This window comes from Brachionichthys hirsutus, chromosome 19, assembly GCF_040956055.1.
Source record: "Brachionichthys hirsutus isolate HB-005 chromosome 19, CSIRO-AGI_Bhir_v1, whole genome shotgun sequence".
Classification (NCBI taxonomy): domain Eukaryota; kingdom Metazoa; phylum Chordata; class Actinopteri; order Lophiiformes; family Brachionichthyidae; genus Brachionichthys; species Brachionichthys hirsutus.
Window position 1 is genome coordinate 3,002,877 of NC_090915.1, and position 16,014 is coordinate 3,018,890.

The 16,014-nt window shown below is 46.0% G+C and overlaps 2 protein-coding genes across 4 annotated transcripts; one reads left to right on the forward strand and one right to left on the reverse strand.

Annotated features, from left to right (window-relative positions):
* Window positions 1-6,215: 6,215 nt before the first annotated feature.
* Window positions 6,216-7,214, reverse strand: foxd1 (forkhead box D1). The gene has a single exon (XM_068752998.1). The coding sequence runs from the start codon at window positions 7,212-7,214 to the stop codon at window positions 6,216-6,218; it is 999 nt and encodes a 332-aa protein (XP_068609099.1).
* A 3,997-nt stretch (window positions 7,215-11,211) lies between these two features.
* btf3 (basic transcription factor 3) lies at window positions 11,212-15,602 on the forward strand. Of its 3 annotated transcripts, none has more exons than XM_068752644.1 (6): window positions 11,212-11,251; window positions 13,145-13,213; window positions 14,242-14,355; window positions 14,454-14,655; window positions 14,737-14,793; window positions 15,115-15,602. In XM_068752644.1, the coding sequence occupies exons 1-6, from the start codon at window positions 11,228-11,230 to the stop codon at window positions 15,159-15,161; spliced, it is 513 nt and encodes a 170-aa protein (XP_068608745.1). In that variant the 5' UTR covers window positions 11,212-11,227; the 3' UTR covers window positions 15,162-15,602. The 3 variants fall into 3 exon arrangements, with proteins under 3 accessions (XP_068608745.1, XP_068608744.1, XP_068608746.1); XM_068752643.1 differs by having other exon boundaries at window positions 11,215-11,314; XM_068752645.1 differs by lacking the exon at window positions 11,212-11,251 and adding an exon at window positions 11,268-11,365.
* The last annotated feature ends 412 nt before the right edge of the window (window positions 15,603-16,014 follow it).

Here is a 16,014-nt window from a genome sequence, read left to right on the forward strand (position 1 = left end):
GGAGTGAATAACGCCACCAAACACAAATAATCCTACGTCGTGTCCCACTTATCCAAAATGTTTGGTGGAAATCGGTTACGTAGTTTCTGGATAATGAGAGGAAAATGTGGAAAAATGTCTTCATAATGTTGAGCTATTTAAAAAATAAAAAAAGTAATCCAGATCTGCAGTAGAATCCAAGCAGCACAGGTGGTCTTCTCCTCCGCCTTCTTCTTCCTCTTCCCTCCATAACAACACGGTTCTGTTTGGAGAACTAAACGAGCGTGATAATGGCTCTGGATCATTGTTAGTGGATGTTTCCGAGTGTGTGTGTGTGTCCACTGTGGGTATTTGTGGGTGTGTAAAAGCCACTTTTCCCGGCTTTGCCGTGTATGAGAGGGCAAAATGGAAGCATAAGTGAGCCACTCCGCCCCCTACCTGGAGTGCCCCCCCCACCCCCACCCCCTACCTGGAGTGATCGTAGAAGCCAGATCAGATTATTCAGCAAACACAAAGACAGAATTTCTCCTCTCTGAACTCTTGTGATGGATTTGGAGTGCGTCCTTTTATCTTATGCTAGCGGGCTAATTGCGATTCACCAGTGAATTTCAGCCTGTAAATTTCGCCTATGCTAATGCTAGTGCAATGGAGATCCAACAGACAACTGGCAAGGTTGACCACCCTGAAGAGCAGGGGCGGCTGGACACCCCCCGCGTGGAAAATAAACTTTGATGGAGGTCCAGGAACAGGAAGTGCCCCCTGCTCCGGGAGGAAATATCCAATGGAACGGCATCTTTCGTCCTCTCGGCTGGATCTTGCCAGTTGGATGTTTTCCGTGGTGACGCGCCAGACAGAACGGAGGCGTTCAGCCGGACCTCGCGTGGAGGGAGAGTCTTTTCACGGTGTCTTTCCTCCCTTTGAGAGAGTCAACGTTGTTTTTGCACACTAGGTGTCTGTTTTCTTTTATTCTACCAATCCTGTCGTGGACAAAGAAAAGAACGAAGAAGGGTTTCTTTAAAAAAAACACGCCCGGAAATCCCTCCTAGACGAGACCGCGGTGAGCTGTGAATGCAAACTTATCATAGATGCGGGGGGGACTGAAGAGTTAAACGCTAACATGCTCTATTTCCTGTCACTCTTTGCTTCCAGAGCAACTGTTCTTTTTCCAGGCATTACCGAATTCATGACTCAGAAGGCAGCCGATGATTTAAGAACGTGCCTCTCTGGCGGATTTTCCTCACCTCGACAATGTCATACATAACCACGCAGCGTGCCAGCCGGAAATCCGAGCCAAGATCCGTAATGTGTTGCAGAGGGTCACGGTTTTGTCTTTTGTGTGGCTCACATTTTGGCAGAGGAGATCCAAGGATTGGGATGGGAACGCATCCTAAAAGTCTCTGGAGCTAATCGCGGGTCGATCGGTTGCTGTGGTGACAAAAGGCACGTCTGTGAAACAAGGCGGGCGCTCAGAGATCTGAATAATCCGCCATGGACACTTTGCGGTTGATTCAATGAGGCCGGGAGCTGGAGAAAGAGAGGGATGGAAGGAAAGGCGTGCACAAACAGAAGGGAATGTTCAGGGAACGGATACAAGGGGAGGGAAAAGTGAGGAGTGAGCGGGCCTGCATGGGTGGCGTCCGCTGAGTGACAAGGCCGTCGTCATTGAGAAATCGGTGACGGAACGCAAAGGACGGAGACTGAAATGTTAAACTCGGAAGCCGTCTGAGAACATTTGCCCTCCACTCATCCACACAGATCCATCCACTGGGGGGTGGGGGGTGGGGGGGGGATGCACTCCGTGTGGTTGACTTGTTTCCAACACGTCCCTCTATACCGACTTTATTAGGTGGTCTGAAGCGACCCCCCCGACGGCTCAGAGGAAATGTTCGGCCGCTGCCTTGCATCAGCTGCAGCCGTCGGTGTGGATTACCTGCGGGTGTCACCATGACGAACGGGCCGCTGGGGCTCGATGAAGTGTTTATGGCCGAAAGGCGTCGCTGCGTGTAGCTAATCAAGCCTGGATCTGGTAGTCGCCTCGAAGGCGGGGCTTGCTACAGGCAGGCCGCTCCCATCGGGAATGAGATGATGCTTAATGACGTGCAGGATGCAAAAGGTCAGCGGATGTTGCATCGCTATAGCCGATGAACTCCACCACCAGGGTTTGGGTCTTTCCAATCGGCTGCCAGAATAGTTCTTTATTTCATTGTATTTTTTTGTGTTCTATTTATTGCTGTAACCAAAGTAGAAGACGTCTAACTAACCTCCGCACTTTATTTCAAGTGGAGAGAATAATCAATTCTGCTGTAACAAATGGTTTGTTTCAAGCCGCCTGTTATTTTATCATCACATTCTGCAACAGGCGTGATGGATAAGCAACGGGGGCGGCCCCCAGTTGTTTGTACGAGCGGCGAGCGGGCCAAAGCAAACACGTGCGGGGCTAACGGAGTGAAAAATGCACCGAGAGGCTGCAGCATAATTCTGCAGCCAGATCCCAGATCTGCGGGTTCACACTGAGGTGAGACAGGCAAGGATGTAGAACAAATAAAAGCACGGCTAAATGAATTGTGTGCAAAGACGCTGGTTTTCACTGCACGAAGTGTTGAAAGCCCAACGTGGGGGGGGGGGGCAGTGTCTTTAATTCCTCTGTCAAAGACAACTTGACTCGTCTCTCTACGACTTTAACTGCACGACTCATCATGTGCTCAACGCCGGGCCAGAGAGGAACCCAACTGTCATCGTCAGTCTTTACAGTTTACAGGGTTGATTTAGGAGTACTTATACGTTTTACTTTTTTAAAGACAAAGGGGAAAATGGAGAAAGCTTTGTTTTCCTCTGTGTTGGGAAGGGAGGAAAGGAAGAAGGGAAGAGAGAAAGAAAGATGTAGCAGGTCAGAAAAAGAGAGAGCAAACCGGTGGCGTTAGAAAAGGGGAGAAGCAGAAACGTTTCTACCCCAGAGCTACTCTCGTGCATGCAGGTCTGAGCAGCCTCTAATTAGGGTAGTATTCTGGGGTGGCATTAGTTCCCAAACTTTTTAATGGGGTGGAAAGCGGAGCTCCTTTTAAAGAGAGAGGATAAGTGTAGCGACTGCTCCATACTCTGAATAGCAGATGGAGAGATTCTGCACCTCCCTGGGAGGTATTCACTCTTTCTTTTTTCACTCTTTTTTTCTCTCTCTCTTAAATTTAATTCCTTGTACTCACCCCTTTTCCAATTGGTCTCCTCCTCACATATTTCCTGTCACATCAATACACGATCCAATGTTTAATGTTTATCATCGGGCCCCTTTCAAATAAACCAATTCAAAGGTTATTTATTAGAGGACTCCTTGTCAATAATACAGATTATTATTGACGAGGAGTCCTCTTATAAATGATTAATAGACAAATAAACATGTGTAAGTCCACTTTAGGCTGAGTCATGCTTTTTTTCTTTAAATAGAATGGAAAATTAATTTTATGAGTAATAAGAGTTTAATAGTCAAAAAATAAAAGTTTTTAAAAGTATTTAAAAGATTGTAGAAAGTGTCCTTTTTTTGCCCTTGAAAATATTATTTTTATTTGCGCATTGATGTTTTTATTTTCTCATAAATTAATTTTCTTTCCATTTTTTTAAATTAAAAAAGTCACTTAATCTTTTTTGTTATGATTTTTGTATTAAATTGATTATTTGTTCATTTCTATTTTATTTGATTTTTTTATGAACACAAACAGCTCGCTTCTGGTCACCGATAACTTCTAGGAACATTTCAGAGATTGTCATTTAAAAAAAAATATTTTATAGATTCAAACTTTTTTACGGTTCCACTTTCAATTATTGAACAAGTCAGCCTGTTCATTATGTATTTGTGAAGAGTTAAAAATTATTTTTGTATTAACATGATTGTGACTAATTTTATTTGATTTGAAAAAAAAAACTACAAAATACAGTTCAATCATCAAAACATGCAAACTGGTGAATATTAATAAGATGTACATTACATAACAAAGCTGCAAAAACATTATTTTTTAAAATACTTTTCATTTAAAAATATTTCCAATCCTGGACTAATTATTTTAATCGTATTTTCCATACTTTTGTTTTTAACAGTTTGTTCTGTGATTATTTGTGCTGCAGTTGCCTGACTTTATAGTTTTGCTAGTTGAAGGATAGAATCTGATGAGGTCATGATCAGACTTTCGGTGTCTGAAGGCGGCCTGAATGACGAGCTCAAGCAGGCCCTAAATTTAAAACTAAAGTACCCAAAGTCTCCAGAGTTCCTTTGAATTCCAGATTATTCTGCCAGCCGTGAATGCCCGATGTTGGGCCTGAGTGTTGTGCTTTATCCCCTCTCCTCGTGACCCCTGACCCGGCAGGATAAACTGCTAACTGGGCTGGAGGCTCATGATTCATGAGAAGAGCTTTTTTTTAAAAAAAAAAAAAAATACTGCTGATGCTGAATGGACTTTTCTTCTTCAATAAATAATGAGTCATAATTAAATAAACTTTACCGCTATTAATGTTGCATTAAAAAAAAATATATTTCTTGTATTGCAGACATCGAGAAAGTATTATTATTATTCTGCTACACTATCATCGTCATCATTATTGTTGTTGTTAATTACATCTGCACCATTTGTGCGTCAAAAAGTCAGATGACGCAACAGCCGCGCGTGAGCGTCAGGGTTTATGTTTAAAGCGCTTCCGTTCTTTCTGAACGCAGGTTTGCAGACACATTAGCAACTATACCGGAGCAAAACGCGTGCGTGGAGACAAAGGTAAATTGGGCGTGGCCCCCTTCCAAATCCCGCAGATTATCACAGAGCCGTAAACGCATCACAAACTATTGGAGAAAGTTTAAATCTTTTGCGTGAAACGACACAACGTGAGTTTATGACAGGCTCGTATAACATAAACGCGCACCTTTGTTTAATATCCTAAAATAAAATTCACTGTTGCACCGCTCAGCGCATCTATAAAGGCGTTATAACGCGTCTCATAGCATGAAATGCGCTTGCCTCTCCTTCCGCTATTTGTAAACACGCCGGTGACCTCTTTCCCTGCGGTGTGAACGCGCCTGTCTGTCTCTCCTTGCGTGTTGCATCATCACGCAACAGCGGTTCTCCCGTGGCCTAGTGAACTGGCTCCACGAAGCGCTGCGCCAATTTAGCCATCCACGACAAACACACGCACACACACACGCACGCACGCGCTTTGCAAACATCGTGGCCGAGAAAGATAAAAAGAAATTCTGAATGATTTTCTCTGGGGTCAGCAGCTGCTGACGTCATCGCCGGCCTGCATGCAGGTCTCATCCCGCCGGCGCCTTCCTGTTGGCACCACCGTTTAACGACCAGGTCAGGTGTAGACACGCATGGCTTCTTGTGCGCATGTCCTAAAGTACAGGTATTCACGCGCACAACCTGCTTTTATACAGTGTGCAAGAAAGGCCATGCCTGTCCTCATCGGATGCGCATTACGCACGCTTTCTGAGCACCTTTGGCACAAATCCACTGCGTATATCCTGTTTGGGGAGTTTAGCTGATTAGTTTGCACAATCCAAACATAAAGACACGATCGAGTCACAATAACTTCGAACATGAACTTTTTTTTTTGGCATGACTCGCTCTTTGAGGAAGCCGCGCGCACGGGCCCCGGAGGCGCAACGTCATTTAACAAATTTATTTCCAAACAAACGGGTTTTTTTTAGGTTTTTTTTTTTTTTTCCCCCAAACGAAATTTATTCTTGTCGAAAAAACAAACTGTGAAAAAATATCACACTTCAATTACACAATACTTTCCAAAAAAATGTACAATATTTTATTACTGAAGTAAACACACACTGCATATCTGTGTTGTTTTTATACAAAATTCAAATCAAAACCGCGGAAAAATGGTTTGATTTGCCACACTAATAATAAAAACATGTGTTTGACACAAATATACATTATTAAACCGATTTTATTTATTTTTTAAACCGCGTGATCGTTTAAAACCTGGTCTTTATTATCCTGAGACGTCCTAAACAGTGACCGGAAGAAAGTTGACGATGAGTCACACCCCAAAAATGAACATAAATATATATATTTTTTAAAAACAGCGTGAATATAGGCACAGAATGTGTATTTATGTCCATCAATCAGCTGCATGCTTTCAAATAAACATACAAAAATAAGCCTACCTTCAAATAGCGTGTGTTTTGTGTGTTTTTGCTGTTGTTTCTTTTATCTTATAGCTTCTTGAATTTTCTTGTTAAAGGTTTAACAGCTGCTCGAACCGCTGACAACTCTTTTGGGGAAGTTTTCAACCGGGTGTAAAACGGCTCCGGGGGAGCCCCCCGCAGAGGACGATAAAGCCTGCACCGAGACCGGAGAAGTCCTCGAGGCGCTCAGCGACCCACCGATGATGCTCTCTATGGAGAAGGGGGACCTCTGCGCCGGAGAGCCGGACTTGTGCGCCGGAGCCGCCTGCGCCGCCGCCTGCGCGCTGGAGGAGCCGAGCTGCGGGTAAAAGCGACTCCTGACCAAGTCCGAGGTGGCGCTGGGGGCCATCAGGGAGGGCGCCGGGATCACGGTCCCCGCGTGTGCGTGGGAATGCCTCGAGTGGTGCTGCTGCTGCTGCTGAAAGGCAAAAAGCGCAGAGTGCGTGTGGTAAGACTGGAACTGGATCCCGTATCCTCCGCAGCCGTACGGCGCGTATCCGTACGCGGCGGCCGGGACGAAGCCGCCGCGCTCCCGCAGCAGGTCCTGCGCCTGCTGCCGCTTGAAGCGCTTCCTCCGCCGCAGGAAGCTCCCGTTGTCGAACATATCCGCCGACTCCGGGTCCAGGGTCCAGTAGTTGCCCTTCCCGGGGTTTCCGGGCTCCCTCGGTATCTTCACGAAGCAGTCGTTCAGGGACAGGTTGTGCCGGATGGAGTTCTGCCAGGCCGGGAACTTCTCCCGGTAGTACGGGAAGCGGCTGCTGATGAAGTCGCAGATCTCGCTGAGGGTGAGTCTCTTCTTGGGGCTCTGGAGGATGGACATGGTGATCAGGGCGATGTAGGAGTACGGGGGCTTCACCGCGGCGTTCTTGCCCGCCGGTTTGTAGGCATCGCTGGAGGAGGTGGAGCTGTCCAGGCACGGAGGAGGAGGAGGAGGAGGAGGAGAGCCGGCCAGGAGGATGCCGTCGTGCGGGTCCCCGTCCTCCCCTTCGCCGACCACGTCTATGTCGGTCTCCTCCGACAGGATGGACGCATCCGACATCTCGGAGCTCAGAGTCATGGCTCGGGCGCGCCGGTGCCCTCCGGTGTGAGGAGAGGAAGACGATGGGGAGGCTGCGCTGCGCCTCCCTCTTCAGAAACTCCGATGAGATGAGGAGGAGGTAGGGGGGGGAGCACGTGTCACCAGCGGTGAGAGATCTCCCCCCGTTTTCTCGCTATTTCCATCTGTCTTCAAAGGTTTTTAATCAGAACCGACTATCAGTCGCGGTCCCGCCGGTGTCGGGCTGAGAAATGCGCCGGGGAACCTGCGAAAGGTCCAAACCTTGAGTCGCGGAGGGGGGGGGGGGGGGGGGGCGGACCTTCTGGGGTTATTTATACGGCCGCGTCCGTCACGTGGGTTGGGTAAACGGTGGGAGTGGGAGTGGGAGGGGGGGGGGGGGGCGACGTCACCGAGGCAAATGAGAAGACGGAGAAAAAAGAAAAAAAAAAGGTCTTTGAAAATGAGTGTTTTTCATTTAAGTTCGGTTTCGGTTCGGCCTACGTCATTTTTTTAGTGGTCAGTCGCTGCGGCCTGCGGTCCAATCGGAAGGGTTTATTCCAGCCCTTCAGAAATAGATGCGAAGATAAGAAGCATCTCTGAGAGGCTGTTCCTGTGTGGAGGCGGATGTCTAGCCGTGTTTTAATAACCCGCGTAATTAGGCTTTAATATTTATAATAGCGACTCAAACATAAGGTCGTTGTGGAGATATTTTTAGGCGAGAGAACTACTTTCTCCGGCTGCATGACTGCGCGGTATATCCGAGGCTCAGTTTGCGTGATCCGGTAGTTATTCCAGATTATCCGCGAGCCATTCGTAATGGAAAAGAGTCAGCTGTTAACTCGAATCAGTCACGGGTCACGCAGAGCACGCAGAGCACGCAGAGCACGCAGAGCACGCAGAGCACGCGAGCTCCGCGCACAGGCGGCCTCCGCAGCGAGCGTGCATGGAGCTCGCTGCTCTGTTTGCGTCATGGATGGACATTTCTGTGAATTGTGTTTAATTTCATCGAGTTCGGAAGGTGGAATTATTCTTCTCGTTATGATTATTATACACCAGAGTCTATTAATAAATGTATAAATATATAAAAAGGTCTGCGTAATAAAATAAAACCGTTTCATTGTAGCGTGAGCTTGTAAAATGTAAATTGGATTATGTTTAACACGTCTATTAAAATGATTTAGCAAATAATTATTTTAGATAATTTGTTGGGTCATTCAGGTTTTACTGCTATTATTATATGTAATTGCTAAGTAATTATACGCAGGCTATCCAAATATAAAATGTGTTTTATTATGACTTCATCCTGAACAGTTCCGTGTTGCTTGTAAATTTGGAGACAGCACGAAATGTCTCAGGAAAACACGCAAAGCGTCACAAAATTACCAAAATGTGACACAATTTTATAAAATCACGAAAGAAAAAATGACTTTACCCAAACTACTAATCACTAACTACTATCACTACTAGCTGAAAAGTCCTCCAATTAAAATAAAATAAAATATAGACCCCTGCGGTTGTTTATTCTGAGGGAGGGGGGTCACATTTTAGAGGTTACCATTTGAGCAGCGCCATCTAGCGGTGAACTTGTCACACATTAAAACCCCAGACTGCAGACAGGAATTAAGGACTAACTTCACCTAAACTAGTCGTTTTAAGAACCGATATCTACTTTACATAAAGTCATTAATTCTACCTGCCTCTGTTTTTTTAAATTTCTACACCAAATGTAGTAGAAATTAAGGAGAATAAATAACTAAAATTCAGTTTATGCACTAACGAATTTTGAAAAATGATTATTCATCCATTGTCACGGGTTAAAATGACAAATCTGCTCTGTCAAATATAGGCTCAATAATTTAGATGCAGCTCAAACTGATTATTGGGTTTTAATTTGCGTATAAATACAAGAAAAGCAGACAAAGTTAGACTCTCGTTTCATGGAAATAGATTTCTTAGTTTTTGATGAGATAAGAAAAAAGAAAAAAAAAAAAACCCTGAAGCACTCAGCGCTGCTAACACGCAGGATTAAGACGATTTCATGTCGAAACTGTTGTTCTAATCAAATCGATGGCCTCCAGCTATTGACATCAGCGTCTATAAGCCCCATCAACGATGGTTTATGTGTTAGCTCGTCAGGATAATTAAACTGCTCACCAATTAAAATAAAACTTCCCCGAAAAGAAGTTGAAAAACGCACGCCAAGGAATGGTGCACGTTGAGTCAACATCAGAAGTTTACTTTGACGCTCCAGACTTGATTTGCTGACATTTTTAAAGGTTGATTTTATGTTATTTTCCACTTTATAGAATCTCATCACAACGAAATTGCAGAATTAAATTGAATTATGAATTAGACTTATTAAAAACAGAATGAAGTCCTCATACAAAAAAAAAAAAAAAAAGAGAGAGAGCGAGAGAGAGAGAGACTATATCTGAATTAAGAGACACCTGAAACATCAGCATGTGTGTCAAAACGTTTCTACGATGTCTCCGGGCGATCCGAGGGATTTCCCCTGCCGGAGGGGAGCCAACCGGCTCCTTACCCTCACAACAACCCCCCCGAGAGCGACACCGAAACGGCCCGTCTGAGGAAGGCTCTGCGGGGCATGTGATTAACGTGAATCACGTGCGGGACAGGCGAGGCCGACTGGAGGGCTTTTCGTGAGACGAAGTGGAAAAAAAGAAGAAGAAGAAGCAGCCTTAAGCCTGCATTGGGTTAAGAACCGTCTGCTGATCCAATTGGAAACGTGTCTTAATTATAAAGGTTTACGTTTGTATGGCTGTTAAACCTCATTTAAGGCCTTTAACTCCAGAAATACACGAAATGAAGTGTTGCCTTTTATATGGTCGTGGTTTTGAAGGGGAGACTTTGGGCCTTTAAGAGTGTTAATTTCAAATATTTTCTGTCACATTTGGTGAACCGCAGTTTAATGTGATCTAGAAGAACCCCCTCAAAAAAGCAAGTCCTTATCATGCCTGCATGGGTTTCAGGAACGCAACCCCAAATGACTACCATAGTGGGTTTTTTATATTGTAATTTATTAGTTAATATACAGAACATCTCCAAAATAAAAACTTCATTTATTACATGTTTATAATGATTTATACCAGAGTACCAGAGCATTTGACACACTTATAAAGCTGAACAGCCACAAGACAGGTATCGGTCTTACCTCCAAACTCACAATCAATTGCAAAGATTACCTGCAAGACAAAAACTCGCATCAAATAACATGTAGTTTTATATACTGGATTAAAGGTAGAGGAAGAAACAGATGTTATATCTCAAAGTTTGACCCAAGTACATCACATTTTACTTAATTACACTCTCTGCAGCAAATAGACAAGTTAAAAGGGAGATAGAGCCTGAATATGATGGACAAAATCTGCTTTTATATGTTGCAGTTTGTAAGGAATGGAGACAATGGATCATTCTTTGTGCATTTTCATCACAAAACATCATAAATATGTAAAATTACTGCATTGAGACGCTACAGTGGACAAGTTAAGCAGATAATTGGGTAAAAAATGGCTCGATTAAATTGCAGTTCACATGACAGAACTATCGTTGTGCTTTCCCATTTTGCAGTATGATCTGATCATTTGTCAAATATTATTAGACTGTTGCACAATGGAAACTGTCTCCTTTTTCCATATAAAAAGAAAGTGGCTAAATAAATATGGCCCAAAAGTTCTCGTCAGTTCTGTCAGTAGGGCACTGAACCACTGATCTTTAATGAAACGCCTCTTTCCCTCTCAGGAGGTGCATCACGCCCCACAAATTTGCTCGAATGTCTTCTGGACGTTATTAAGACATTTGAAAAGACTGAGTTGTCTTATAAATACGTAATTAAATGCTGCATATCTTGTCTACCAGGCATTTCCCCCACCTTTAACCTGCAACCGTGTGTTTTTGTGCAGGTTCAGGGACCTGCTACCTGCGAGACTGAACCTCGGGGGGAAAAGCACCCACATCCCTGTCGTTTCCTCCTACGTCACTTCCTCCTTCCGCTCCTCTTCCATCTTGCTACTCGCATGTGTCTGCTTGTTAGTTTACAGGTCAGTGAGGACTTTAAATACCTTCTTCCCTCCGCCGTTTCCTTCCGGTCCGACGGCGAAGAGGTAACCGAAAGCCTTTTCTGGCCCGGTGGCCGAATCCTCCGGGGTTTGACGGTAACCGGTACCCGCACTGACAGCTGTGTTGTTGTGAATGACAGGCCGTCCTGCTACCGGCTACCTGCTAGCGTTAGCTAATGTTAGCATGCGAGTCCTCGCATAAAAGCTCAACCGCACCTCTTTCCGCTGTAATGGTCGCCTGGATTAGTCAGATAAATGTTGGAGCTTATCTCGTTTTGTCTGCTGCTGTTGAAGCGGCGGTTTGTTACCTTTTGTTGCAGCTAAACTAAAAGCTAATGCTGCGAACTGCGAATGCAAAAATTCAAGGTTCGCTTTATTGTCGTTCAGGCAGTGCCGAGCGAAATTACGTTTAATCGGCTTTCAATGGAAAAATAAACATAAGAAACATCTTAGCAGCCAAAAATATGCAGCGGCAGAGGTCAAAGCGAGAGGTGAAATAGTACAACTAAATGTGCAATACATTTAAAACAGCAATATAAATATAACAAGTACTCAATAGAGAAGTGGTAAAATAATTTCACTGAAAGGTTTTTCCTGAGGGGAGGAATTGTGAGTGCGCCTTATTCCAGAGATGCATTATTTGACAGTTTGATGTCAGTTGCGCTTCTGCAGGCCATTTCAGTTCTGTGAAATCTGCGATGTTATGTCCTCCAGGAGCTGAAAGGGAGTCTAGTTTTGTCGTTTTATTACATGCGTTTGTGTGTCTGTTGTCTTTCTCCTGATGCGCGCTTGTGGAACGGAGGCCGAGCGGATGGCACGCTCGCACGTCGCCCCAGACGCAACTCTCTCCACAGTTCTCGTGCGCGGTTACAGGGCGGGTTAGTTAAACAAGGGAGTGATCATTTGGGATTAATTAGACTGCGTTTTCAGCCTCGAGGTGTTTCAGAGTAGTCATTTTAACCAAGGCCATTACATTAATTGACATGGTTCACAAACAATGGCCCATGTGAGAATGCAAATCCAATTTTAAAACAAAACACTGATTAACGGTGTCTTTTTTAATCCCGTGAGAACGGGAGGTTGTTCTCGTAAGGAAAGATGTTCATATGTGCACGACTGAGACATTAACGGGAGACGGCGACGTTTCAATTACTGCAGTTGGGAGGTTTTCCGATACCGAAGAGGAACGTTTAAACGCGTTTAAACTGCGCTCGGTGTTTGCGTTCCCAAATTGTACTTTGGATTAGATCATTTCCCAAAACTCTGTCACGGAGCCACCATCTTGTTTCCTTCGAGCGCCATCCTTCACGCCCAGCGCCTGAAAACCGTGTCGCTTCTGGTTCCCATTTCCCGACATCGTTGCTTGTGTTTATAGTGAGATCACTTTGTCCAATCAGCACGAGAATGGACCGAATTCGTGCAGTCGTCACGCGAGGAAAGTTACGAGCTCATGAATGAACCGCGGGGTCAGAGACGAAGACGAAGACGAAGGCGTCTGCTTTAACGCGTTCATCCAGAATGGAAAGACGATTTACAGGAATACCTTGACTTACGAGTATAATTCGTTTCCTGGACGGAGCTCGTAACTCAAATCAACTAAATCTTTCCCATAAAAAATAACTGAAAGCAATTATTGTAATATAAAATGCGTTTTTTTTTTTTATGGGATTAACTTCGAGACAGACGATGGCGCTAACAGCGGAGTGCGGTGTGAGGAGGAGGGCGGGAGAGAGAGTTGGACGGTGCACACAATATCGTCGATGTGCTCCGCTCGTATGTCGAGGTGTTGCTGTGTATCAATCGATGAATGAATCTTCACCTTGGTGTAAAAAATATTTATATATTATATCTTTTGGGTTTTTTTTTTCTTTCCAGATGAAAGAAACAATCATGAATCAAGAAAAACTTGCTAAGCTACAGGCACAAGTCCGCATCGGCGGAAAGGTAATTCACGAAACACACACACGCTCACCAGTTCTTCTCTGTCTTGCAATAGCACATGATTATTATGGTCTGCTGGGTAGCAAAGGGGTTGTTAAATCAATGACGGCATCGTCGTTCTAATTGTTCTCCGTATGCTGATGTTTAAGTTATAAAAGCAGCGCTTTGAGTCACATTTGACTAAAAAGGCTAACCCAAGTGTGACGAATGCATCCCCCCCCCGGGTGGACCCCCCGGGTGGACCCCCCCCCCCCCCCCGGGGGGGGGGGGGGGGGGTGAGCCCGACGCGTTCCACTGCAACGCTTTCGGCCTGGATGAGTACCGTCTTTATAGTTGTCTGATTATTATCACCTTTGTATTTAATATGCAAATGATGCCTTTCTCTTGCCGTTAGCTTGTGCAAACACGCACGCATTAATTCAAAGGCGCCGGCGGCTACGCTGGGGAGATCTTGTCTGAGTCGTTGCGCTGATGACTTCAGGGCTTCGCGCGGCGGCTCAGCCGGGTTGAGTTCGAGGTTCGTCCAAGCTCCTCGAAGCCGCGTGATGAGATAACCCCGGTGCGTTTGGGCTGTTGTGTTCCCACCGGCCTGGGGTTGTTCTGGCGGTTGGGGCAGAGCACACCAGCACAACCCCCCCCCCGGGGGGGGTGGGGGGGTGGAGCCGGTTACAACCGCCTGAACAGCGACGCTGAAAAGACGAAGAGATAAATGGTCCAACTCGGTAACGCTAGCCCGTAACGCTGTACGGCTAGAGGGAGTTGTATGCTAACTGCTACTAGCTGCTTTTTAAGCTTTCCTTATGTGGCAGAGAATGTCAACCCCCCCCCCCCCCCCCTGTCCCCTTGCTGTCAACTCAGAGGTAGAGCTGCAATCAGCCGCCTTTGGCCCCTCCCCTCCCAACCGGGCCCTCGTGGCATTAATACGCAACATTCAGGCAACAAAGAGCAGCGGATTATATAATCTACAGATTACTCCCTGTAGCCGCAGCCATTGAGAATCGATCCCATCGATGGCGTGCTCGTCCCCACAGGGCAGCGCTCGCAGAAAGAAGAAGGTCGTCCACAGAACGGCGACCGCAGACGACAAGAAGCTACAGTTCTCCCTGAAGAAACTCGGGGTCAACAACATTTCCGGCATCGAGGAGGCAAGTTCGGCGTCTCCTCCTCGACTGCGATTTACCGCCTGTTTGTTTTTTGTTTGTTTGTACGCGTCCCAACGGTGTCGACCTCCCGCCTGTCGCAGGTTAACATGTTTACAAACCAGGGGACGGTCATCCATTTCAACAATCCCAAAGTGCAGGCCTCGCTCGCCGCCAACACCTTCACCATCACCGGCCACGCCGAGACCAAGCAGCTGACCGAGATGCTGCCAGGCATCCTGAACCAGCTGGGGGCCGACAGCCTGACGAGCCTGAGGAGGCTGGCGGAGGCCCTGCCCAAACAGGGTCGGTCACGCGCGCCTCCCGTTCGGCCGTCTAACCCCCCCCCCCCCGTGAGAGTCTCACGCCTCTTTCCTCGTCTCACAGCTGCAGATGGAAAAGTGCCGATAGCGACGGTGGAAGAAGAAGACGACGACGTTCCAGGTGAGCGCTCCGGACGTCTCGGGATGATTTGACTCGTCGGCGCCGTCCTCCACAAAGCGTTTAGTCCTCCGGGTTAAACGATGGCGGCGGGTTTGTTTTCTGGGGGGGGGTCACGGGAAGGGGATCCGTCGGTGCGACGCTCCGGCTTTGTTTGAATCTCTCGTTCATTGTTCATGTGATCCTTAAATTGGGGTTTGCTTTTCTTTGGGGGGGGCGGGGGGAGCTGAGCTGGGATGGCGTTGCACTTGTTATCCCGTTACAGATAAACGCACCTTTCCCGTCCGAGTTTCAGTTTCCCGCCGTCCTCCTTCGTCGTTTCAGATCTGGTGGAGAACTTCGACGAGGCGTCCAAGGACGAGGCGAACTAAACGACCGTCTCTCGTCTCCGTGGAGCAGCAAAGACTTGACGGGACTGTTTTCGGGGGCACAAGACATTTTCCTCTTTCCGGAAGTGGAAAGTTAAAAGTTTAAGTACTCAGAAAGGCGGATAATTGTACCAGATATTTGGCTGTGAGCTTCACGCACACACACACACACACACACAAACGAATGTGCAGCACCTGAACGAAGTACTCACAGACTCTGATGGAGTTATTTAGATGAATATTGTAGAATAGTCTGAAGTATTAAACGCAGTAGCAGTATTTAGGACTCATTCCAGCCGTGTGTTAGCTGTCGTTTCAGGCTCCCGCCGTTCATCCGTTTCCTCCGTGTTGCTGAAGCCTCGCTCAAGCCACCGTGAATAGAATTAAACTTCCGCTACTGTCAATAAATGGCCGAAAACGTCCGCTTCTTTGTCCTTTGGGTTTGATTCTCACATCTGGCGTCGCCTCTCTGTGGATCGTTCAGTGCGTGAAGGTTGAGGTTCATCTCAGGAAGAATGGTTTGGAAATATGCGTTAAATACGAGTAGAAACAGAAACTATACTTTATATAGCTTGTCATATTTCTTTAAGCCATGAGCGAACAGTTTCACAATCACTCCTGATGTTTAAATATCTTGTCTGAAGTTCATTTTCTGCAATCTTTTGGAAAATTTCTCTGAGCGAATATCACGTCGGTTTTAGCGTTGCATGCTAACGTTAGCATTAAGCCTTGCATACAGCACAGAGCGGCTAGCGTTGGCTGCGGACCAGACTTTAAATATAGATTCTATGAGCGTTATTTAAGATTTGTTTTATTTAATTTTTGCAGCTTTTATTTTCCTGATTTCACTTCCCAA